The 23,706-nt window shown below is 37.6% G+C and overlaps 3 protein-coding genes across 4 annotated transcripts; all 3 read left to right on the top strand.

Annotated features, from left to right (window-relative positions):
- The first annotated feature begins 334 nt into the window (after positions 1-334).
- On the top strand, positions 335-3,336 carry LOC147862602 (uncharacterized). Its single transcript, XM_087321748.1, has 4 exons — positions 335-539; positions 621-820; positions 1,873-2,102; positions 2,876-3,336. Exons 1-4 carry the CDS (start codon positions 349-351, stop codon positions 3,152-3,154), a joined length of 900 nt encoding a protein of 299 aa, XP_087177874.1. The 5' UTR covers positions 335-348; the 3' UTR covers positions 3,155-3,336.
- A 2,463-nt stretch (positions 3,337-5,799) lies between these two features.
- On the top strand, positions 5,800-9,511 carry LOC147862601 (uncharacterized). Its single transcript, XM_087321497.1, has 6 exons — positions 5,800-6,708; positions 7,068-7,349; positions 7,710-7,787; positions 7,879-7,944; positions 8,029-8,094; positions 8,344-9,511. Exons 1-6 carry the CDS (start codon positions 5,935-5,937, stop codon positions 8,833-8,835), a joined length of 1,758 nt encoding a protein of 585 aa, XP_087177623.1. The 5' UTR covers positions 5,800-5,934; the 3' UTR covers positions 8,836-9,511.
- A 2,622-nt stretch (positions 9,512-12,133) lies between these two features.
- On the top strand, positions 12,134-23,584 carry CPSF100 (cleavage and polyadenylation specificity factor 100). 2 transcript variants are annotated; one of them, XM_087321309.1, is made up of 19 exons: positions 12,134-12,387; positions 15,420-15,588; positions 15,667-15,763; positions 16,790-16,916; positions 16,977-17,092; positions 18,549-18,643; positions 18,727-18,878; positions 19,010-19,067; positions 19,211-19,318; positions 19,603-19,846; positions 20,229-20,425; positions 20,525-20,623; positions 20,705-20,803; positions 21,662-21,790; positions 21,866-21,910; positions 22,007-22,174; positions 22,337-22,414; positions 22,484-22,621; positions 23,294-23,584. In XM_087321309.1, the coding sequence occupies exons 1-18, from the start codon at positions 12,239-12,241 to the stop codon at positions 22,568-22,570; spliced, it is 2,217 nt and encodes a 738-aa protein (XP_087177435.1). In that variant the 5' UTR covers positions 12,134-12,238; the 3' UTR covers positions 22,571-22,621; positions 23,294-23,584. The 2 variants fall into 2 exon arrangements, with proteins under 2 accessions (XP_087177435.1, XP_087177434.1); XM_087321308.1 differs by lacking the exons at positions 12,134-12,387; positions 15,420-15,588; positions 23,294-23,584 and adding an exon at positions 22,725-23,277 and having other exon boundaries at positions 15,644-15,763.
- The last annotated feature ends 122 nt before the right edge of the window (positions 23,585-23,706 follow it).

The raw sequence follows: 23,706 nt of genomic DNA, 5'->3' as shown, positions 1-23,706 counted from the left end.
TTTGGAATTATAGAAGCCCACATATGAGATATATAGATTATATGTTGCATTGGGCATGCGATGAAGTAATGTATGATGAGTTGCTATGACACTGTATGAAAGGAATGCTATGACCCTAAACCCTAAACCCTAAATTTACCTTCTTCCTTTGGGGAATCTCTCTTGCAAGGACGATTTGCCGCCGACCAAATATAACCGTCCTTTAGCTTTGATCAAATGGACAGCCCGCCCGCCCGCCCAAACCATGCCTTGGCCCCTCCCTCCCACTAAGCACGCTCTGCCCACGATGCTATTTTTGCCCCTCTCAATTTCCCCCAACATATCTATTGCGAACCAAAAAGGCCTTCGATGCTAAATTCAGCTGCAGAAGAGGAGGACGAAGAATCTGAAGGTCTAATGGCGACCTTGGTAGATGTACGAGGGAAGAGAGCTCTCCTTGCCATTCCCTCTACGGGAATAGAAGAAGATAAAGAGAAGGAAGAATCAGAGGAAAGACTTGGTTTAAACGTTGCTCGATCTTTGATAGCTCATGGTTGCAGGTAAAATATATCGTTTATGCAATCATTCTCTTCTTGCTCAACGAAATGATTTCAGATATTTTCCTTTCTTATGCGTGTCAGAGTGGTTCTTGTCGGTGATTCTTCATCCCTTCATACTGCATCTCAACAGATCCCGTGTGAAGAAGATGATATCCATGTCTTACATCTGGATTTTCTCACATCTGTACGTTCTATCCAAAGTCTCGTGGAGGATGTTGTAGAGAAAGCTTGGCATGTCTTTGGAGGATTTGATCTTCTCTTGGCATTCTCTTCATTCACAGGTCTCTCTTTCTCTCTCTATACAAATATGCATATAAATATATAGCTAAATTAGGGTGTTTTCACCTCCCATCCATTCATAATAGTGAAGTTAAGAAACAAAATCAGTGGTGAAATTTCGTTTTCCGAAAAACATATGAAGTTAGAGTTCACAGGGAAGTTTAAATTAGCTATGCAAAGTGCATGTATACATGTCAAAATATGCTTCAATTGTATCTTTACATGGGTGAGAACGGTCAGAAATTTAAGACTTTTTGCACACTGGTAGACCACTTTCATATGAACATCATCTGCTTGGAATTCGTAGATAATATGACATGAATACATTTTGATTGGAATCTAAATGGAATTGAATAGCCTCGTTATGTATCAATTAATTTTAGTATTAGATTTTAAACACTAAAGAAAATCAAGATTTAACTTCAAAGACCAAGACAATAGAGAGATATAGGAATACGAAGAGCAAGGTTGAAAACTATGGCAGATTGTTATTAGTTAGCATGTCTATTCTATGTGACGGGGTACTTGATTCATAGTTTTCTTTAGATGTATCAAAGGTGGAAGACTTAGCTTGCTATCAACGTCAGCCAGCATGCTGATGTTGTCTTACTTCCATAGTAGTCTTAGGTTGAGACTCTACTCCTTACTTTTGTATTTCGCAAAATAGATATTGCAACAGATCGTTGCAAGCTTATATATTTTTTGTTATTTATTACAGAAATGTATTCGAAATTTTGTGATCCTACTTGAAGCCCCCTACTTGAAGCCCGGGCATTGCATTTCCCAGGTGCATTTACACTTTCAAGATTGTGTTCTTTTGATATTACAGAAATAGATATAAAGTTAGTTGTCTACCATATGCCTAATACATCAGAGCAAGAGGGGGACATTTTATGAAGCTTGTATTTTAGAAATACATTATCACCAAGCTATGATTATGCGATTTATCTGTGTATTAATTTGTACAAGGGCATGCAAGAGTGAGTCTAGCATGTAACCATCAGCATGAATTTTTTGTGACTATTGGAAGCCAAGATATTTGGTATTTTTCCAGGTGCATCGAGACCTTTTTTAGAGACAAATGTGCAACAGCTGGAAACAGCCATCAGTGTCAACTTCAGGTCTGCATGCCTGTTCAGTATTGCAATAGGAAAGAGAATGAGAGAAGCTGGCATTGGAGGATCTATCATATTTGTCACATCAATATTAGGCACAGAAAGAGGACTTTTTCCGGGTACAGCTGTTTCTGGTGCTTCGATCGCTGCGGTCAACTATCTTACCAGAGTAAAGTTCTCGCTGTCTCTCTTTCTAACTCATGTTTACAAGTGTATGTATGCATATGTACGTATGATTGTGTGCATGTGTGTATATGTAGAAAACAAAATTCAGCTTTTCTGAGGCTTGAAAACTCTACTCTGTTTCCAACTGGGCTGGCAATTTTGATATTCAAACACACCCTTTTTTTTTGGTGATACATTTTGATTTCTCATGAGAATCCAAGAAATAAAACGAATACAATGAAATGAACAGCATGTCATTGTTTCTCTCAAAGTCCAGAACATTCAAATAAGAGGGCATATATGTCCTTGATGTTATGTGAAACATACGAAACATGCATGTAAATATTGAAAATAGTTTGACCATAATCCTGTTGGTACTAAATTTCTGTAATGTCCACAAAGCCCGAAATCTCTTTAAGGGGGGATATGTATTCTCAACATCATGTGAAATGTAGCAAGCATTTATGTAAACATCGAAAAGAGTTTGATAAGAATCCTGTTGGTACCAAATTTATGCAATGTCCATAAAGCCCAAGTTTTCTCTCTCTCTCTCTCTCTCTCTCTCTCTCTCTCTCTCTCTCTCCTCCCATACAATCTATCTGACTTGAGAATTATTAGTCAGATAATGAGATTCTTTAGTCACTTTTTCATTTACTTTCTATGTAGTTACATTTAACAGTCTTATAGGCCATTTTGTCCTCTAAAAGGCGTTAATATATCTTTCTTGCACATACACATAGAGCAGAGCTATCATCTGAATCATGTCTGATGGATCAGGCCATGGCAATGGAGTTGGGGAAGTATAAGATTCGAGTTAATGCAATTGCGAGAGGTCTGGTTGACTCCGACACACTTTTGAAACCCCTTGATAATAATCTTATAAGGAAGGAAGGGGAACGAATCGTTCCATTGAGAAGATGGGGAGATAAAACGAGAGACCTGACATCGATGATTCTATACCTAGGTGGAGACATGTCTTCTTTTATGACAGGAACTGTGATTTTTGTTGATGGTGGGCAATCTCTTGTTAGGGCCCGGATGAGGTCCTTCCTCTAAGCAACCCACAGTATGAGGGAAAATCAGCTTTAGACTCAATATTTTTAGAATCAGAAAAATCCTCCAGGACAAGTAAATCAATTAAAATCTGTACTGTAATTGGTTGCCAATTGGCATATGTAAAGAGTATCAACTTCCCTCGGGAATATAAGATAATGAAGCCGGACTCATGGTGGAAACAAGTGTATGTGATTGGTATTCAACATATGTTGTAAACTTTCCTGGCAAGTTTTGTAAAACATCATTGCATGGTATTCAACATTTTGTTTAGGAAAATGATCAATAAACCTATGAACTTGCATCAATATCAATCCCATTGATAGCAATGTATAGCATGCATTCTATAAAGACTTTTCAAGGAAGTCTTCCATAGATGATGTACCAATTATTATTCAAATTGCTCATTTGATCCATACAAAAGATCTACTAAGAGATTTTCATACAAAAGATTCACCAAGAGATTTCATGTTATGGGCAATATGAATAACCTATGAACTTGCATCAATATCAATCCCATTGATAGCAATGTTCACTATTCAAAGATTTGCTAAATAGCCTCCTTATTTTATTGTGAGGCATTGTGTAATGTTCACTATTCAAGCTAAGACTCTACTTTCTCTAATATTATCGTTGATCAATGCTAGAAATCACATATGTTTGCTTATAATTTAAACCTGTATAGGTTTTAATCAATCAATTATTCATGCATTGTTAAGTAAATTGGGTGAAACATTTATTTATATTTCATGTTATCCTAGACAACTTCATACATTTGACTCTATCTTAGATTCGGTTTCACTTGTGCTCTTACTTAGATTCACATAATATAAGACACATGCTAGGCTTAGTGTTTCACCACAATTGTTGAGTTATGTATGGTGATAAAATGGAGACCTCCTTAAATACTTCCTTCTCATTTTCTCAAAAGCATTAAATCAACATCTTTGATAAACCGGGGACTAACTTACATACATGGTTAGTTATCTATTATGAAAGCATCAATATAATATTCAACCATTTTTGTTCTATTTATTGATTTGGCTTATTAGTTGCTTCTTAATATGTTCTTAAACTCTTTGTCCTTGGGGTAGGCATGTTGAGGGTGAGGGTCAATTATTGTCAATAATTCCCATTTTCAAGTTATAGATGAAACACGGTTGTCCTAGAGACATGATAATCTACACAATCAATTTCTTGGTCGTTGGTGCTTCACTCGATTCACACTATGGCTAGAAATGATGAAGGATAAGTTTAGGAGCTTTGAATTAATTTTTTTAATCTACTAGAGAGTGGATGCCATTTGCTTTGCATTTTAGTATATTGTTAAACATCACAAGCTTGCATACTTTGGTGATATTGCCACGGTCCACACCTATAAGATGTAGACAACATGTCCTCAACGATATTTTACTTTATACAAATTTGGGCAAAACCACAAACCCAAATGTAGAGATAGGAATAGATTATGTAAACCTTTATAAAAAAGCTCTGAGATCAATAATATAGTTGGTATCGAGTTTCTAGGTCATTGGCTATATTCATGACATTAGTTATGTTAGAGTACTCCAGATAAATGTGTCTCGATTCACAAAACAACATCGATCTAATTCCATAACTTGTGAGAGAAATATATGTTTATGCTTGGATATGTTCATATAAGGCAAAACATGTGGGAGAAATATATGTTTATGTTTGTGAAAATCTCATGAATTTGGGGGGTATTTCTCATAAGATTCATATTATTTTCATGCAATAGGAAGGTGGTAAATCTGTGGAATCAATGAAGAAACAATTCAATATTGGCACAACAAAAGGTTGCCAACAAAAATTGTAGCTGTTATTAGATGGGAAAAATGGATTTTAGATACATAGGTCCGTTTGGGAATTCTCGAGGGTTTAAGCAGGACCCACAGGTACCCAGGGGGGTGGGAGAATAATTGAGCCAAGGATTGAAGCCACGGATGTGAATGCGATTACCAGCCGAACCAAGACACGGGACGGGCTACAACGGGCGAATGGATCAATTTAGCTCGCCTTCACGTTCTCGAAGCATACATATTTTGGACACGAAAGACACCCCCGAAACACAAAAAAGGCTGACAAAAAAAAGCCCCCTTCCTTCCTTTTACTTCTCTCTCTCTCTCTCTCTCTCTATGTCTTTGTCTCTTTTGTTGAAAAGCTTCTTCTTCTTCTTCTTCGTCTTAATTTATTTGGTCGGGGGGGGGGGGGGGGGGGGGGAGCCTTTGGGCGGAGTGCCGGCTGACGTGGAGTCCTCCGTGGCGTCCTACGTGGCCTGACAAGTGTTATGCGTAGCGGGGACGCCACGTGGAGGTGAGGTGGGTAGGACACGTTTGAGGGGACGGGGAGCGAGCAAAGCAGCGCCGTTGGATGCATCCGATCGAACGGTGATGGGCCACCCCCCTTCCTTCGTCACAGGCGGGAAGAGAGAGAGAGAGAGAGCGCACAGAAACTGCTTCTCTCTCTCTCTCTCTCTCTCTCTCTCTCTCTCTGCGATTGCCCTAATTTCTCAATCCTCTCTCTGTTCCCTCTCTTCGTCTGTGATCTCTCTCTCTCTCTCTCTCTCTCTCTCTCTCTCTCTCTTCTGCCCTGTGTTCTCTGCCCTCGCTTTCTTCCTGACCTGAGATCCGCTTCATACCTCTGATGGGTCTCCTCTGAGAGCTCGCCATTCCCAGCACAACCTCCACAGATAAGCTCTCCTACATACAGCGTAGAGAAGGGAGAAGAGAGAAGAGAGAAGAGAGAGAGAGAGAGAGAGAGCTATGTCAGTCTTGCCCTTGCCTTCTTCAACAAGGTTCCCCCAAGATTTTGCTCTCCGTAATGCGTTTATAGAGGACGCAGCCGTGATGCTCCCGAAAGGGCTTATTAGAGGTTCATCTAACCCTGTAAAACAGGCCGAAGTGGAAGATGAAGAAGATGAAGAGTACACCTCCGCCGCCGCATACTCGGATGATGACAATATGCTACGTCTCAATAGGCTTGTGAAGATAGAGCTCGATGCTGCGGAAGCACTCGCAGAGTTCTCGCGCCTCGCCCAACTTCGCTGCCAAGAAGCAATGCCGGGCATTTCTCTACAGTGGTCAGGCAAACGGAGGAGGTCGACTAGGGCTGACGCCAGCAGCAAGAATGCTTACATTGGTGGCCATAGGTGGGCTGGTCCCGGAAGCATTAGGGCTGACATCAGCAATGTGAAGGTTTCCGATGGTAGTAGTGATGGTGATATTTCGAAGTTGCTCCAAAGCGCTGCTCCTACATATGTCACTAAAATTGCAAGGTCTCTGTGTAAAGATCCAGGTTCAGGGTCGGGTTCGATTTCAGATAGGGAAGACAATGACAGTGTAATGGACGCCCAAGAGCACTCATTTCTGGATTCAAGAGCAGAAAGCCCTAGCTCTCCGCTACCCTCGTTGCAGGTTTCTTGTACACGGTTACCTCTTTGTGATGGTGGCCCCAAAGCTAAGTCTGCCTTCCAGAGGGTGCTAACTTCATTAGCACCACCTATGCATAGTTCTTCAGTGCTCCAACCAAAAACTAAGGTACACTTTTCATCTGTGCATTTAGGCATGTATGTGTGTATTTATACATGTGTATGCGCACACACGTATATGTTCATTCTTGTTACAATAGACTTTTACAATATTTTTGACTAACTCATATAACTTCCGTGAATTGATTCACTCTGTTAAGTGGACGCATTTACATCATTCATGACTGATTCATATGGTATGTAATTTTTAGTGCTTGATGTGATTTCTACCATTTGTATTTTGTGCATTTGTTCCAACATTCATGGACACTCATATAAGATGTCTTTTTGAAGTGAAGGAATGGAATTAACTGCCATATCTTGATAAAGTGATTGATATAACAATTTTATATGTGAATCTTGGTGTAGATTGAAGAAATTCATTGCAAGAGCTTAGCTGGGAGGCCTAGTAAAATGTCTGCCCGACGTAAATTGAAAGCTTACAAACCCAATACTTTGTCGATATGGTCACCAGTAAAAACTGAGCCATTATATGAACTAGATATGGACATCAAGGATGTACGTAATCAGGACTATGGATTAACAGAGGCAGCTGTGAAATGCTTGGTGAGTGTGGCTTCAAATGTATCTGAAGTTAGTCAGGAGGCTGGCTTTGGGGTTGTAAACAAGCCTAAGAGTCTGTTGACCGAGGTAGGCCTTTTAGTTTCTTATCATTGCTTTGTTTGTATTTTTGTATATAATGCTTTTGTTTATGAAGCTTTTTCAAGGAGCAAAGTGCTAACTGTTATTGTAATCATCTCCATGTCAAAGTATGAATGCTTTATACAAATGAATATAGTAACAGACTCTAAAGTTGTAAAGCATAAGCTTTACCATTACCTTGCATACAGTCATTTTACTCATAATTACAATTTCAGTTGGATGTCAGCAAGGCCTTCACATGGTGATTCAGTGTCTAATATCTTGTCAGGTCTTGAAATTATATGTAGTGGGTATTTTTAGACCTCAAAATGACTTAGTTGGTGCATCTGGTGTCTTTTTTGTTTTCAGAATGAAAAAGATGCACGGAGGTTGCGTCGAATTCATGCAAATAGAGAATCTGCAAGACAAACTATCCGAAGGAAACAGGTATATCTTTGTGTATTTGTTTATATACAGTTAAATAAGCATAGCTGCTATCATCTTTCCTTGTGATTTTGATCGTTAACACTGTTTGCAGATTTTATGTGAGGAATTAACAAAGAAAGCATCTAATCTTGTGGCAGAAAATGAAAGCATGAAGCAGGTTGGTTAATAAAAGCCTTTCTATTGTCTGCTCTCATATTAGTCTTTATTTGGTTATTTTGAATGGTATGTCCTAATATTGCAGAAAAGAGAGAAACTTATGCAAGATCTATATGCCCTAAAGGAACTGAATTATCAGCTTAAACAGCAGGTACATTATTATAAGTAATTTTCGGGCAAATGTATCATAGATGACATCAAGTTCTTTATTATACTTGAAGTTGGATTGTTCAGTTTGTACTAGGAAATAAAGCTCGTTTATAAACTAGGCATTGCTTGTTTTTGATGAATCTGTTTCACCCAACTGGAAAAGATTATGAAGGATACTGATTTTTCCTGTACTATTTTGCTGCTATGAAGAAATATCTCAAAGGTACCTTAATAATGTTGTATATTGCAGCTAGGAGAAAGTACTCCTGGAAATTTAGAGCTTGCAACAAGGATTGATTCACAGCCACTTAGTTTGCCAGCTTTGAAAGTGCAAACAAGCATGCTATTTACAGGGGATTCTATGGAAGGAACATGCGTGGAAAGGTGTATAGTGAATGGTGAAGGTGGAGATTCCCTTCCTGATCAAAGCCCACAAGATGATTCTCAAATGGCTCCTAGTGTAGATCCACATAAAAAGGATGTGGGTGAGTTGCCAATTCAAGCAAGGGATTCATCAATACATATGCCTAACACAGAATGCTATATGGTTCCACCTCTATATGCATATCCTTATGCTTGTAATGGAGATATGGCAATAAAGGGGTCTTTCCCTCTCCACATGTATATGGGCCGAAAGTCGTATGCGGCAGTTCTTGCTTCAGCTCAAGCTCGGAAGAGAAGAAAGGAGCTTACTCTAAGTAAATTTCCTCGTCCGCGAGCATACCGTCGTCAGATAAAGTGAAAAAGCCTCTTGATTAGAAGCAAATCAGTCTCTAGTTTGAATTTTGCATATATAGAGTGGAGGTCATATGTACTAATTCCAGCCATGATGTTAACCGTCACCCTATGCAAAAAGCCCCTTCGTTAGAGAAGAGTCCTTTTGCAGAGGGGATCAATTACACGTGACTTGCAGCCACCCATTGTGTACTTGAACGTTCGTAAATCATCATCATCAAATTTCCTCATCGATGTCAGCATCCTCATGTCATCATCCGTATCCTCGTGCCATCATCCTGATCCTGATCCTTGTCATTGACCATGTTCTTATCGTTGTCATCCTCATCCTCATTATCCATCATCTCTCGTCATCATGGACAGTGGCATCAATATTCACATAGGATTGTGGTGTGACATGTGTGTGTATATATATTTTGAGACGTGAGTGCTGACAGCCATAGAAGTTTTGTGATTTTCTTTCTAAGGAATAGAGCTCCTCTCGAGATATGTTCCAGGCAGAAGCTATTTTACATTTTTACTGGTACTCAAAATTCAGTCACAGAAGCTTTGTGATTCTTCTGGGAATACAATCCCGGGAGAGTCGTTTATTTTGACAGCCTATACTGCAGACTTAGTTTTACAATTGTACTTGATTTTTTATGGTGCTCATTTTACAAGCCTTATGGGGCTATGTTCTTTTATGGCTTTTGTGAAACCAGTGTGCCATGTGATAGGTCTCCTTTCAAAGAACATTAACCAAGTGTAATGTGTCTAATTATGAAGAACATGACCTTTTTTGCAGGTCTACTAATCGAGAAAATTATTATTTCCGCAGAAATTTGATGTGAGTAATGTATGTTCTGATATCTGGGTGGGTCTTTTTCGTAGCCTGTTATCAACAACCATGTGGTCTGTATATCAGTTTTTAGTGATTTTTTAGGTGGTAAGAATAATATTGTATTTCATGGTTCTCCATTTGCAAGGGAAGTACTTAATTGGAGGAATGACCGAATGATCCGAGTTTAGGGTAAGTTGATTAGATTTTTAACTAGTTTGATATGGGAAAATTTAATTGAATATCGGGATAACAATTTCGAATATGGATAGATTATCCGAGCAAATGAGGTTGGATGTGCTCAAAAAACTGTACACAATTGTTACTGTACATGTTACTTGTACACAAAAACTTGGGTAATGGCTATATAGTGAGTTTGTTCATGCGGACAATGTTACTCCCAAATTTTCTGATTTGTTAAAGAGATGAGAGCCAAAAAAAGATAACAATATGCACCCTTACAATGAGTTTATAATACTAGGTTTAGCCACAATATGTCAGAAACGTCATGACATCATAATTTTTGTGCTTCATCAATACGTAGGTGATTCATGTTTCTTATTTCAAAAAACAACTTTATCATGTTTATCCTAATGTTTGAATTTGAATGTGCGTTTTTGAGGTGTTTGTATTGAAAACTATTGGAAATCATGAGCTATAAACTTTATGGTGTTTATATACAATTCAACCATCTCATCTTTGAATTTTTATCCACAAAATCCAACTAAAACAACCCAGTATTTGGAAAAACAAAATGGCCCATCATTATATATGGAAAATTTCGTAAAATGAGAGGCCATCACAAAGTGCTCCATGATATTCCAAGTTGAAATATTGATTCTCAAGATATATGCATTTTAGGATAGGTGCAAGAGGAGATAGCCAAAGAAATATTATATGGTCTCTCATTAGGATATACACATGCATGTTGAAGTAGCCTATGTTAGCTTCTTTTGTTGAAGCTTGGGTCAAGTAACACTCTCAACATATGCCCAACATAGCAAAGGTAAGTTGCTTCAACATTATGCAAAGGCTTGGCTGTTTTCTATATCTCATTGTGTTTTTTTTTATCAATATAGGGTTGGTGGTGTGCAAAAATCCTGTTGATGTTGATTTCATGCATATGTGTGCATATATACCCCTATATAACATGCACGATTGTACTAGACACCCTTTTTGTTGGAAGCAAAGACAATTGAAATACAATGATTCCAAGACATAACCAACATGCCCAATGCAAGGACACAATAACTTGTTTCAAAACAAATTCATATTAAGAGTTTCTTTTTGTATTGGATAACCTTCATGAAATCCTATTGTATACATCATGGAATTGACATTAAAGAAGGGGTTCTTAACGTGAACAAGTGCCATCAAATCTCTTCACCACAGTAAAGGGAAGTGAGTGATTTGAGGAATTAAAAGGCATTAGGTAAAAATCCCATGAATGTTAGAAACTTGAAAATAGTCCATCAAGGTAGTCACATCATGCTTGAAGCCATATGTTTTATTGTATTTTTTTTAGCTTAGGAGCTTACATCTATGACATTTTTCAACACAAACTTTTAGCATGGCTTCATAGCTGTAGTGGTTTTGCATAGGTACAATGACAAGACTTGGAGGGGGATTTGAGTAATCAATTTATGTAATAGTAACATCAATTAAGAGAACAATCTTGGGTAAGCCATTCAAGAGGGAAGGCAAGGCAATGTTGATTTGACACATGCCGATGATGACAACACGAGGATGCACTCTACCACTTGGCCTGCCCACCACGTTGCTCGATCGCTAAATATTAAATGGGGACCGATGCATGTGACCACAACTAGAAACAAATGTAATTTGTTGGGAGGACATGCAAGGGGGTGAGATAACAAAGATGTTAAGGGCATATGGGGAAGTGAAGGAAAATGTCAACCTTATTTCAGAGTCCCTTTTATCCTTACCTTCAACACACACTATATCTTCTTCTTTTTCTTCACCATGGGGGCTCAACCTTATGAAACATAGCATCAATTATACATTCTACAAGAACAGAAAGGGAGGTGGGGCCTTCACACAGATGGCATATATATTCTCTTCTTGCACTGCACCTAGCAAAGTCTATGTTTGAAAGTGTGCATGTACACAGCGACAAAGAATGTTGTGTGAGGGAGATGGTTTTTGTTGCATTGCTCTCTATTGGTAATGAGTTTTCACAGAAAGTCTGGCATCAAAAAGCACGCGGACAATAACAAGATACATGTGGAAGTGGTGCACATGGGGGGCTTTTTCCGGTAGCCCCATCCCATTCATTCTACACAACTCATATAAAGTATTCATTGGTTAAAATTTAGGTGATGTGAGGAGCAGGGGTATGGATGGTAATTTGTGAAGAAAGTCAGGGAGGGGTATCCGTTTGTAAATTCTCTAAAACTCAAAACAGAGAGACACACATATTTTTGTTTCTTTCAAACTTCCTTTCGAGCTTCTCTGCAGAAGAAAAAGAAGAAGAAGAAGAAGAAGAAGAGGAAAATCAGAAAGCAGGAAGTAGACGAGAGAAGGAAGGAAGGTAGCAAAGAAACAAGCGAAGAAGAAAAGACAAAAAGAAGCTATGGGAACAAGCGTACAGCTCACACCTCTGAGCGGAGTGTACTCTGAGAGCCATCTCTGCTACCTTCTCGATGTCGATGGATTTCGCTTCCTTTTGGATTGTGGCTGGGATGATCGTCTCAACGTTGATGCTTTGCAACCCCTCGCCAGGTCAGTATACATATTTAACTCTGAATTAAAGTTTCTCAGAGAAATATACGCCTTTTCCATGCAAGTATGAACACTGAAGCCAGGGTCTCTCAGTAAATGATATGCTTTCCAGGTCAGTGTTAGCAGGGAATATAGGGATCCTCAGTGGGAGCTAAGTTCTAGCTCATTACAACTCTAAAATGAGAGATTCTCTGTGAAAACCAAATCTTCCGTATCAGTGATAGCACTGAAGTTGGGGTTTTCAATGAAAAATATATATTTGATTCACAATGGACTTTTATTTCTGGAGAATGTACTTAAAATGTTTGGGTTCATATGTGTTTTTTCATATTATTTGCATCCTTGCGTTCAAACTTTACAAAGTGACATGCCAACCAGTGTTGGCCCTGAAACTAGGGTTTGCCACTGAAAATACGTGTCCTTCACTCATTAGTAACACCAAAATTATGGTCTTTCAGTGAACAATATATATTCTAGTCTGTATAGCTCTGAAATTTGGGTCATTCAGTGAAAGTGATATCATTATTTGCATACTCTTTTTCTGGTTCTTGTGAATGTACCAGAAAATTTAAGTATTGCAGTGAAATTTATACTTTCCGATTCATGATCAACATCGATTCTTTGAGAACAGTGAATGAACTTTAGGGATTGTTTGCATCTTTTGATATTGTTTGCATATTTATTTAAGCTTTAACAAGATCCATAGGATGCCAATATTAACACGAAAATTAGTGTTTCCTAATGAATGATATACCTTCCAGGTCATTAGAGCTCTGGTACGAGGGTTTCTCAGGGAAAGATATACCTCTATCTACAGTTTTGTTCTATTTGCTGAAGAATGTATCTGGAACCTTAGGCATCAAATAACTCTTCACTTTCAGTAAGAAACCTATAGCTTTTATTGTTAATACCGACAAGCTGAGCCAAGTGAAATCTCTACTCTCCAAACCTGAAGGACAGTAGTACCGGTGAAACAGATTCTCAATGTAACCTAGCTAATCAGTATGAATCTCTAATTACGGTTTCTCAGTGAAATATAAAGATGGACAAGACAGGATAAAGGGAGCACAAAATTAGAGGCTTAAGGCATGCTAAATAGTGAGAAGCTTAGCCACGAGGCTAGGAATGAGCACATGGCATGATGTAAAAGATTAAATGTCATAGTATTGAGGATGCAATCTACGGTTACTATTTTGTTAATAGCATCATTGCATATTTAGAAAGAGAGAGAGGGTATTGGATGCATGCCCTATTTGGGAGCTCCATTCTTATGCATCAGGATGAACTGTTGGCAAGATACGTCTGTGTTATGATAAGAGGGGTGTGGTAGGATCTTAATTCTCTTCTTTTCTCATGACAAAGTGTCTACATCAGAAATTTGGGTCGTTATAGTTAAAGGTGAAGATAAATCTTGCTTGATTCTTTTTCTGGTGCCTGTTGGAATTAGCCTATGGTCCAATCAGTACGACTTTATGCTTTAGTTTACAGGCAGAAGACAAAAATTCTCAGATTAGTGCTGGTTTCAAAGTACATAATAAATTAAAAGGTTCTCTCTGCTGGCTTATATACCTGTAGAAGAGGGAAGATACATCATTGTTCTCTATGATGGTTTAGCTATAGATTCTGATACTTTCTTGGAATTAATTCCATAGTTGCTTTGCTTGGGTTTTGCCAACTTAGAGAAAAAGACAGAAGGTTATGGTAAAGATTCAAGGCCTGGGATGATCCCTGGGAGAGGTATGGCACAAAATGAGTGAGTTGATAGCATGTTTGGTTGCAACCCTTATTACATAGTAGAGGCAAGGCACACAATAAGTGAGTTGATAGCTTGTTTAATTATGCACATGGTTTCAAGGGCAGGGATGATCCCTGGGAGAGGCAAGGCACAAAGAAGTGAGTTTATAGCTTGTTTGGTTGCCGCCCTCGTTACATAGTAGATTGAGCATAGTCCGTCACCTTTATAACAGCATAGGTGGCACAAAATAAGAAACAGCTCAGGCTGCCACCCTTATTACGAATTAGTTGGAATAGGGCTTTTACCGCAACATGAGATGAACCCAATTACACAGCATTTGACATGTTGAATTTGCCTTTAGTGAGCCATGGGAGGATGCACATGCTAGGGTAGAGGTGTGGATAAGGGAGTTGCTTCATAGGCTTGTCAAGCCTGACTACATCTTTACGAATGGCACATATAGCCGAACCATTGTTGATATGATATTGTTGTACGTGAACAAAGGGGAGAGTGTCAAAAATGGACTTAGCAGCAGGGGGTGGGTTTTGTAATTTGTACATAGAATTAGGTCACATGACAGGCACAGTCAATATAAAGTCCTACTCCTATTCGGAAATTCATAGAAGCTCAGAATATAGAATGATGCATGACTTGATTGGATTACAAGAACACGGCTTATTCTGTTTTTGGATCCTAACCACGAAAATGAGTAAAGAACCATAACCACGTTGTTAGGAATATTTTATCAGCTGGAAAATACTTACGTGTAAATTTCTTTTGTAAAGAATATTTACAATGTGCATGGTTGTTTTTCACAGATTATAGTTAAAGATGCATGAATTTTAACAAGTACTTCCCCAAAACAATTAGGATGTTCAATGTGCATAGCCATCTTTAGGGTTTGTTGAATGTTCTTCAGTTCATCATTATGTTTCTTTTCAATTCTGAATGTAAGAGGTTGAAGAACTGAGCAACCTTAGAACAAGGCTATCAACATATCATGTGAATCTCTGGCCTAGAGCAGGAATGTAGTTGCATTTTGTGTGTGAATCATTTCTTAATTGATCTGTGTGGGCTTTTTCAAGTGGGTTTCATGTGTTGATCAGGGGTTTAAAGTTTCAATGTAAAATCATTTTCAATGCTGCATGTATTCTAAGGTGGATAGAGGATAACACCTTGTTCCTTGCTTTCAGTGTTTCGCATCTGAAACCAATGTATTATGTGAAAACTTTCAAGAGAACTTATCAGGACTACAATAGAATATCTATAATTTGTCTTTTTTGCACCGCTTCTTCAGAGTAGCCTCTACAGTTGATGCTGTGCTGCTTTCTCATCCGGATACACTCCATCTTGGGGCTTTGCCGTATGCAGTGAAAAAACTTGGACTTACAGCTCCTATTTATTGCACTCGACCAGTCAACAAAATGGGGCTCATGTATATGTATGATCATTTTCTCACAAGGAAGGCAAGAATGTGTAGCAATTGCTGATTTTTGGAACTACACGTTAAACAGTTGGATTGAGTTCTAACTTGGGCTTTACAGGCTGTGTCAAATTTTGACCTTTTCAACATGGATGACATAGATGTTGCTTTTCAGAATTGTGTGGCCATGACATATTCTCAACATCTTCCATTGTCAGGCATGCATTTTTAATCTGGATAACTTCTTTGTGTATTTTAGATTTTAATCATTAACTCTATTTCATTTTTTATAGTTATGCATGCATTTATATATGTAAAACTCCTTTACATGTAAAAAGATACTTGCATGCTTATATCCTCTTTATCTGACAGTATTGCAAACATTTTATCAGTGCAAACCTCAATGTGAGGAACTATAATAAAGTAATTGCAAGTTCATATTTATCACACTTACGAGCAATTAGCATTGATTCAAAGAATAGTCTCTTTCGGATAGTGGTAACACAAGAATGCCTAGGTTACCCCACAAGAAACCAGAATGTAGGATATAAATCTAAAGTAGCTTGATTGTATTGATATTAGTGTGGGATGGTCATCATTTCCATACACAGATGTTGATATAGATGGATGTGCATTCACTCACAAACACAAATATCTGTCTAGATTGTTGTTGTATTGTTGGCGAAAAACTTTTTGCATTGTAGACAATTTGTTTCAGAGATTTCTTCTCACGCCCCAACACACCCACAGGCTTGATGTTTTTTGCACCAGTAATATAATAGTATTACTAATGAAAATGTGCATTTAAGAATGTGATAGTCTATGCAGTCCACGCTTGACTTTTATTCTATTTGAAGATAAAATCTATTTATTTGAACTTTGCTTCTATGTGGATTATTGCTGCAATAATATCCTGCATTCTTATTATCTCTCTTTAGCTTCTATCGGACAGTTATATAATGTATCAGCTGATGGTTATAGCTTCAGTTTCATAGGTAATTTTGGCTTTATACAGATGCTAATGCAGCATTTCATTCCCATTTATTTTGCCATTTTCTTTGTAATCCAGAGATGCATATGGTTTTAGAAGTGAAACTGATGCTTGAAGTGGTTTAGAACTGGTAGATTGATTCTCCAAATTTCTGCTAGTTTTTCATGAGTTATTGTTTCAAGAATATATTAGAATATTTATTCACAATCTCACGATCATAGAAATTTATGTTAAACTTGGGTTACATGATCAGGAAAAGGCGAGGGAATTACCATTACACCATATGCAGCAGGGCACCTGCTTGGGGGTACAATATGGAAAATTACAAAGGACACTGAAGATATCATTTATGCAGTTGATTTTAACCATCGAAAAGAAAGGTAAATATTCATGGCATGCAATTCAGAATTGACAGCATTATAATGGTTTAAATGTTGCAGGCATTTGAATGGAACGGTATTGGAGTCATTTATACGGCCAGCTGTACTCATAACAGATGCTTATAATGCTCTGAATAACCAACCTGTGAGGCGCCAACGAGATCAAGAATTTGTGGGTAATTTTCTTATTTGTTCTTTTTGCTTAGGAAAGAAAGGTTAGCTGCAGAGTAATCATTAAGCACCTTTGTGTCTGCATCCCAGTGGTAGCCTGCTTTATGTAATCAGAGTAGGAAGCCATTTCTCTTTGATATGAAAAATGCTATCTATGAACACTTGAAAGGCATCTTCATCCCTGGTGACACACACATCTCTTCTTTCATATATGTGCTCATTGGTTGATGTCATCAGCCAATTGAGTAAGAAGAAGCTTCTATGTTGCATTAGAAACATGGTAGTGAATCTATACGAAGGAATTACAAATTGGATGATTTGGTTTGTGAGCACTATGTTCCATGAACATACAAGCTTCCATTTTCTATGAGAACTGAAAAGTGAGTCTTTATTACAACTTGCATATCTTATGGATCATACGACTTTCAATGGAGAAAAGGAACACATTTGAACAAGATTTGAGTCACAAATACTGTTGATCATAGAGCTACAGCTCATCTTGGATCGTGATTTATGTTAATAGTAATCCATATCACCGTCATTAGTGTTCACTCACAGAGTTGCCAGCCATCCGTAGTATGTAGGTCTCCTTGCCTTCCATGCTTATTTTCATCATTGTCCATGTTTTGAGTCTTTTATGCTATATACTGCAGTCTATCATCAAGCTTGATCCTTGTTGTATATTCAAAATGTATAGAAGCTTGACCAGTGTATGAAATAACCATAGTTTCATCTGGGTAGTTGGAAATAAATAGAGCACCTAGCTTTCAAGATTAATGCTGTTGTGAATGTTGTGTGCTAACCATTCTATCGTCTGCTATCCCAGAAGGTTAGATATCTTCATTGCCTTTCCCACAGGCTAATTGTAATCCAAGTGGATGACCCAAGCTGAAGATGTTACCTTTCTCTTCTTGATACTCATTGTGAGGATGACAAGGTAGGATTTGATAGATTTTGACAAGGGATGATGGATGACCTAGCTTTTGTCAAGGCTATGGTGTGTGAGTAGTAGAGGTCAGGTAAAAAAAAATCTCAGCGTTTCCTTGTGGTTTTGGTTTTCAAAATGATTTGCCCATTTATATTTCCCTTGGTGTCTGGAAATTGTATAACATTTCACTATAAACTCTCAGCTTGATGTTATTATATTTTTGGTCAATCATTGAATGATCAGATTGCCAATCTTGCAACTGTTGAGCTAGAAATTTTCCTGATGATATTTGAATTCATATGCAAGTTAATGTTGCTTTGAGTTATTTGAGTATAGTGCACATTTCTTCAATTCTTGTCTTTGTCATTTTAGAAAATTTCTTGCAACTATTGAGCTGAAAATTTCTTTCATTTCCGGGTGTTTCACTTGCAATTTATATTCAAATGACTCAAGCTTTTTGTTTTCTTTTACTTTCAATAGGGAAAAGCTGCATAACTGAGAAAATGTTTTTCTTTTGTTTGTTTTGTTTCTAGATGCGATAATGAAAATACTCAGAGCAGGTGGTAATGTATTACTTCCAATAGATACTGCAGGACGTGCCCTTGAGCTAATATTGCATTTAGATCAGGTGTGTAGTTCGTTTGATATATTTTTGTTAATTTCATATTCTTATCTGAAAGTAAGTTTTCTTTACTGCTCATGTTTATGCAGTACTGGACCTCTCAAGGATTTGACTATCCGCTCGTGTTCTTAACATATACATCTGTCAGTACTATAGAATTTGCAAAAAGTCTGTTGGAATGGATGAGTGACGCAATAGCAAAATCATTTGAACAAAGTCGGGAAAATGCTTTTCAGTTGAAGTAGGGATTTCATTCAGCATTACTTGTTTACCCTCCACATTATAGTTCTATTGCGAAAAGAGGGCAAGTGCTTTCTAGACCTTTGTGTAATGCTGTTGAATTTAACATCTAGTTTGACTTCGGGTTTATAGGTGTTTCCAGTTGTGCTCAACTAAGAAAAAATTTGAAGCACTGCCTCCTGGTCCGAAGGTAAAGTTTGATAGTGTGTTATGTTAGATTGTGCATCTTCAAAGGAACTATCATTGTGTAGGTTTTACTAAAGCACTTTATTTCAATACTAGTTTTCTTGTGGAAAGGGAGGGTGTGATTATGATTGTTCTGAATATTCTTAGGTGGTTTTTGCATCCATGGCAAGCTTGGAATCCGGCTTCGCAAGGGAGCTTTTTGTGGAGTGGGCGACGGATTCCAAAAATTTGGTTCTGTTCACTGAACGAGGACAGGTATGGCTGAATGTAATGTGCATTTTCTACTGAATATTGTATTACGTTGAATGTAATGTGCATTTTCTACTGGTTATTGTATTACATTGATATATAAAGTAAGGCTACATGATTATATGTTAAAAGTAGACTTCTTTTTGGGGTAAAGGTTTGTGTACATATATTCTTTGATATTTTCGTTGATTGTAATGTTTTGTTATTTGGGTGGATATACCGTTTATGAAATATATCCTTTAGCTTGCTGACACTGAAGGAATCCTTTGGGATTTTTTTGTTTATCATAGTTTGGAACATTAGCTCGCCTGCTTCAATCTGAACCTGCTCCAAAAGTTGTAAAAGTAAGTCTGAGCAGAAAGGTTGCTCTTACGGGTGATGAATTAAAGGCATATGAAGAACAAATCCGCCTAAGCAAAGAAGCAGCTCAAAATGCTTTGAAGGCACAAGAAGAGGAAATGAAGGCATCTGGACCCCCTGGAACCTCAGCAGATACAAATATGTCTGAAGCAAGCACAAATCCATCTGTTTCAGGTTCAAAGAATCTTCAACGTAATGCTGGCTTCCACATGCATACGCCCTAAATCTCTCCTGGACATTTTCTTTGACAGATGAGTAATAAGTACTCACTTTTAATGGAAAAATATGCCCTTCTTATATATTAGTTGTATAATATCACTTGCAGTTGCATCAATGCCTAATTAATTTTTTCACTCAATTGTAACTTCTAACATCAGGAAATCAGAAATCCATTTTGTTTTACATTTGTGCTAGCCATTGTAAACCAAATATAGCCTTTTGTAGGTTATCAGTAGTGTTCTTTTGCAGTTATGTCTGCATGTGTCATCATTCTGTAAATACATGGTTTTGTTTTCTGATAGGGAGAACTGACAGTTGTGAATGTTTTTGAACATAGTTATGTCTTCGGCACAGCTTGGCCTTGCACACCATCGCCATGTGTTTATGGATGGGTTTAAATCTTCTCCATCAAGTGTGGCACCAATGTTTCCTTTCCATGATAACGCCCATGATTGGGATGAGTATGGGGAGGTTATCAATCCTGATGACTTCATAATGCAAGAGGATGATTCCATGGACATCTCCCTTGCACATGTGTGTAAACTCTGAAAAGCCCATAAATGAATTACTGGTGATAATAACAAGTGATATTGTTGTCTCTGAAGTAGTAAGTGATTTATACATTTCATACAGATTTCAGGGAGCAAAGATGGGGACATAAAAACTGAGGCTGAAACAGAAGAGATGCTGTTAAATGATAAACCTTCCAAAGTCTTGACTGATGATGTTCTTGTAAGCGATTAATTCTTTCTAATCATTCTCATATTAACCAACGATACTTAATGTTGGTTGATCATCTGTCATTTTATGTAGGTTCAAGTCCGATGCTCTTTGCAGTACATGGATTTTGAAGGACGGTCTGATGGCCGTTCTATGAAGACAATATTGGCACATGTGGTCCCTTTAAAACTTGTAAGTCTGCTTGAAGCTTTGCTTCAAGTGAGAGATTTTTTTTGAAAAGCAAAAAACTCTCTGTTGTCATTAATCCTTACTATTTTCAATTTGAGTCTAGCTGTGGGTTTTCTTATAATTTTTCCGTGTTTAGGCAAAATCTGGTCTGGTTACAGATCAACATGTGCTGGTGACAAAGTTGGCCTTGTATAGAGACCATCATTTAACATTTGTAGGTACCTAGTCTAGAGAGCACACTCCAATAGACTCTATTTATCTATTATCTATTAATGGGCAGCCTAGTAGGTATGAGAGGCCAGATACAATACGTTTTCCTTGAGGGACCCAATTTTATAGTACTTTTGAGAGACATAGACCCTCTCGACAGAGTCTAGAGACCATAATACTAAGTTACAGCAAGAGTAGATGCCAAGATTCAGATGCGGAGAAAATATTGTGTTTTCCAAGGCTGGTACGAGTTCCTCTCATCTGAAGCTTTGAATCAATTTTTTGCATTCTTCTAGATGTAGAAGAGAAGGCAAACAACACTCCATGGTCATCTATTGGCCACTGACAGTAGACCAGTGACTAAACAATTGCCCAAGAGAAAATGGGGCAATCACAGATTGGATTGTGGGAATTGACGTGCATGCGTGGCATGTATTCCTTCTTGCAAAAACTTGTGACATTTTCCATTGTTCAATTCAGTTATATTTTTGGGATGGTCATATAAATTCCATCATTCAAATTTACAACATCTGGCGTTTTCCATTGTTCAATTCAGTCATATTTTTGGGATGGTCATATAAATGCTATCATTCAAATTTACAAAATCATTTATGCCATGAACATTAACATGGTGTTTTCTGTGTATTTTAGGTTTTAGTTCATGGTTCAGCAGAGGCAACAGACCATTTAAAACAACATAGTTTGAAGCATGTTTCCCATGTATTTGCTCCAAAATTAGGTGAAACAGTTGATGTTACATCTGATTTGTCTGCATACAAGGTGACAGTGCATCGTTCAAGTTGTTTTGGTTTATAGATTCCAGTGGTATCTTCTAAATGGTTGTTTGTATATCAGGTGAGGTTAACAGAACGGTTGATGAGCAATGTTCTATTCAGAAAGGTATGAAAGCTTAATTTCTGTTCAATTATCTGGCATTTGGTGAATCGTTTTTCATTTTGAACTTGAATATTTCATTTCTAAATTATTGGAAAACAGCTGGGTGATTATGAGCTTGCGTGGGTTGATGGAGAGGTTGGGTCCAAAGAAGAAGACATTCTCCCTTTGTTGCCTCATTCAGGTCTTCCCCCTCCACACAAGGCAGTCTTTGTGGGGGACCTTAAGCTTGCAGATTTTAAGCAACTTTTAGCTTCAAAAGGAGTCCAGGTTAATTTAACCTTCCTGATTTCTATCATCAGCTATGAAGCTTAATAAAATAACTCGTATTTCCTAGTTTTTGTTTTCATAATCATTCTTGCAATCCATTTTGCTTCTTTGGTTATTTAGCTCTCTCTCAAAAAGTAATTAGTATTTTTTCTTGTCTTGCAGGCAGAATTCACAGGTGGTGCACTTAGGTGTGATGGAAACTTCTCTGTAAGAAAAGTTGGAGGGGACACTCTGCAAAAGGTAATAACTCTACAGGCTGAGGTTTACTGTAAATAACTTGAGATTTATACGAATACACTTTTCCTGCAGAGTCAGCAAATTGTGTTCGAAGGTCCTCTTTGTGAGGATTATTATAAGATGAGGGATAATTTATATTCCCAGTTTCATGTGCTTTGAAGGTGCCTGTTCTGTTGAGGGCATATGAAAAGTATATGCACATCAGTAGAGGTAATGAATAACTTTTAATTGTCAGTCCTCTCTTTGGCAGCAAATCAATTTCATAAATTTATGTACCACGCTCACGTTTTTACTGTTATCTTAATCTATATAGCTGCTCAGAAACTGTATATTTGAACATGAAAATATGAGGCCTGGAATCTTGAGTGTATCTTCTTAAAATCCTAAAAGCTGTAGGCCGTTTATTCGTGGTGACTATGTTTGAGCTGTGCACTTCAGAAATCAAACATATTCAAAAAGAAAAATGAGTGATTGATTATATGCGAGTATGAGTATGTAGAATACAAATGAGTAACTGGACAAAAGGGAGAAAGGGTTAGAAGAGGCAATGGTTTTAATTGAATTCTAGGTCAAAGCAGCTTGCAGCTTTGGTGAATTCATCTTTGGAACTGGTGGAATTAGTTGTTTCTCAGTGTTCTCGAGGGCAGAAGTGGGTTATCTGTAACAGCTCTAAAATTGGACAATGTGTGCACTGAGGTGGGAGAGTATTATACGCGAAATCTGTGGTTTCAAATGAGCTATTGGGTTTACGTAACTTGATATGTATCTATAGCTTAATAGTAAGGAAAATTCATTCAGTAAACTATATAAATGTAAGCACTACCTGAAAGGTGGATTTTTTGGTTATTGATTCACATGTTTGTTGTTTGGTGGTCTTTGTAGGACTCTGGAAGTACATATTTTTGATGATCTACAAATTGTTTACTGAAGCAAACATTGAAATGTTTTTTGAGCAATACCGAAGAAATGTCCAACTGTTTACAGAAGTGATGCATTGTTGTATTATACAAAGAAACACATACCTTGCCATGTGTACTGCCATTCATTGTAGTTACCTGCAGGTGTACTAGACTCTGAAGTGCTTCAAAGTAGAGTTATCGTTTTTTCTTTGGTCAAAATTACACTCTGAAGCGTTCCTTTTTGTAATTACTACCAAATTCTCTCATAGGGTAGAGCATGTCTTGCAAATTAATCAAAGCTCATAAACTTCTGTTGTCTTCAATAGTAGATGCGTGTACATCCTGCTTGGAGATTGCTGCAATTGTGATCACTTGTTCCCCAGAAAGCATATTGAT

This window comes from Azolla caroliniana, unplaced genomic scaffold (assembly GCF_043228905.1).
Source record: "Azolla caroliniana isolate FFs.n. ecotype wild unplaced genomic scaffold, voAzoCaro1.0.p SCAF_6, whole genome shotgun sequence".
Lineage (NCBI taxonomy): Eukaryota > Viridiplantae > Streptophyta > Polypodiopsida > Salviniales > Salviniaceae > Azolla > Azolla caroliniana.
The sequence above is the reverse complement of the archived record's forward strand: the minus strand, read 5'-3'. Positions and strand labels throughout refer to the sequence as shown.

What these genes read in the sequence shown, in the direction of transcription:
- LOC147862602 (XM_087321748.1), top strand. Translation starts at nt 349, where the DNA reads ATGCTAAATTCAGCTGCAGAAGAGGAGGACGAAGAATCTGAAGGTCTA. An exon ending in TTGATAGCTCATGGTTGCAG is followed by an intron (nt 540 to 620) that starts GTAAAATATATC and finishes TATGCGTGTCAG; the next exon opens with AGTGGTTCTTGTCGGTGATT. An exon ending in CGGTCAACTATCTTACCAGA is followed by an intron (nt 2,103 to 2,875) that starts GTAAAGTTCTCG and finishes CTGATGGATCAG; the next exon opens with GCCATGGCAATGGAGTTGGG.
- LOC147862601 (XM_087321497.1), top strand. Translation starts at nt 5,935, where the DNA reads ATGTCAGTCTTGCCCTTGCCTTCTTCAACAAGGTTCCCCCAAGATTTT. An exon ending in CTAAGAGTCTGTTGACCGAG is followed by an intron (nt 7,350 to 7,709) that starts GTAGGCCTTTTA and finishes TTTTGTTTTCAG; the next exon opens with AATGAAAAAGATGCACGGAG. An exon ending in AAAATGAAAGCATGAAGCAG is followed by an intron (nt 7,945 to 8,028) that starts GTTGGTTAATAA and finishes CTAATATTGCAG; the next exon opens with AAAAGAGAGAAACTTATGCA.
- CPSF100 (XM_087321309.1), top strand. Translation starts at nt 12,239, where the DNA reads ATGGGAACAAGCGTACAGCTCACACCTCTGAGCGGAGTGTACTCTGAG. An exon ending in ACGAGATCAAGAATTTGTGG is followed by an intron (nt 17,093 to 18,548) that starts GTAATTTTCTTA and finishes TTTTGTTTCTAG; the next exon opens with ATGCGATAATGAAAATACTC. An exon ending in GAGGGGACACTCTGCAAAAG is followed by an intron (nt 22,415 to 22,483) that starts GTAATAACTCTA and finishes CTTTTCCTGCAG; the next exon opens with AGTCAGCAAATTGTGTTCGA.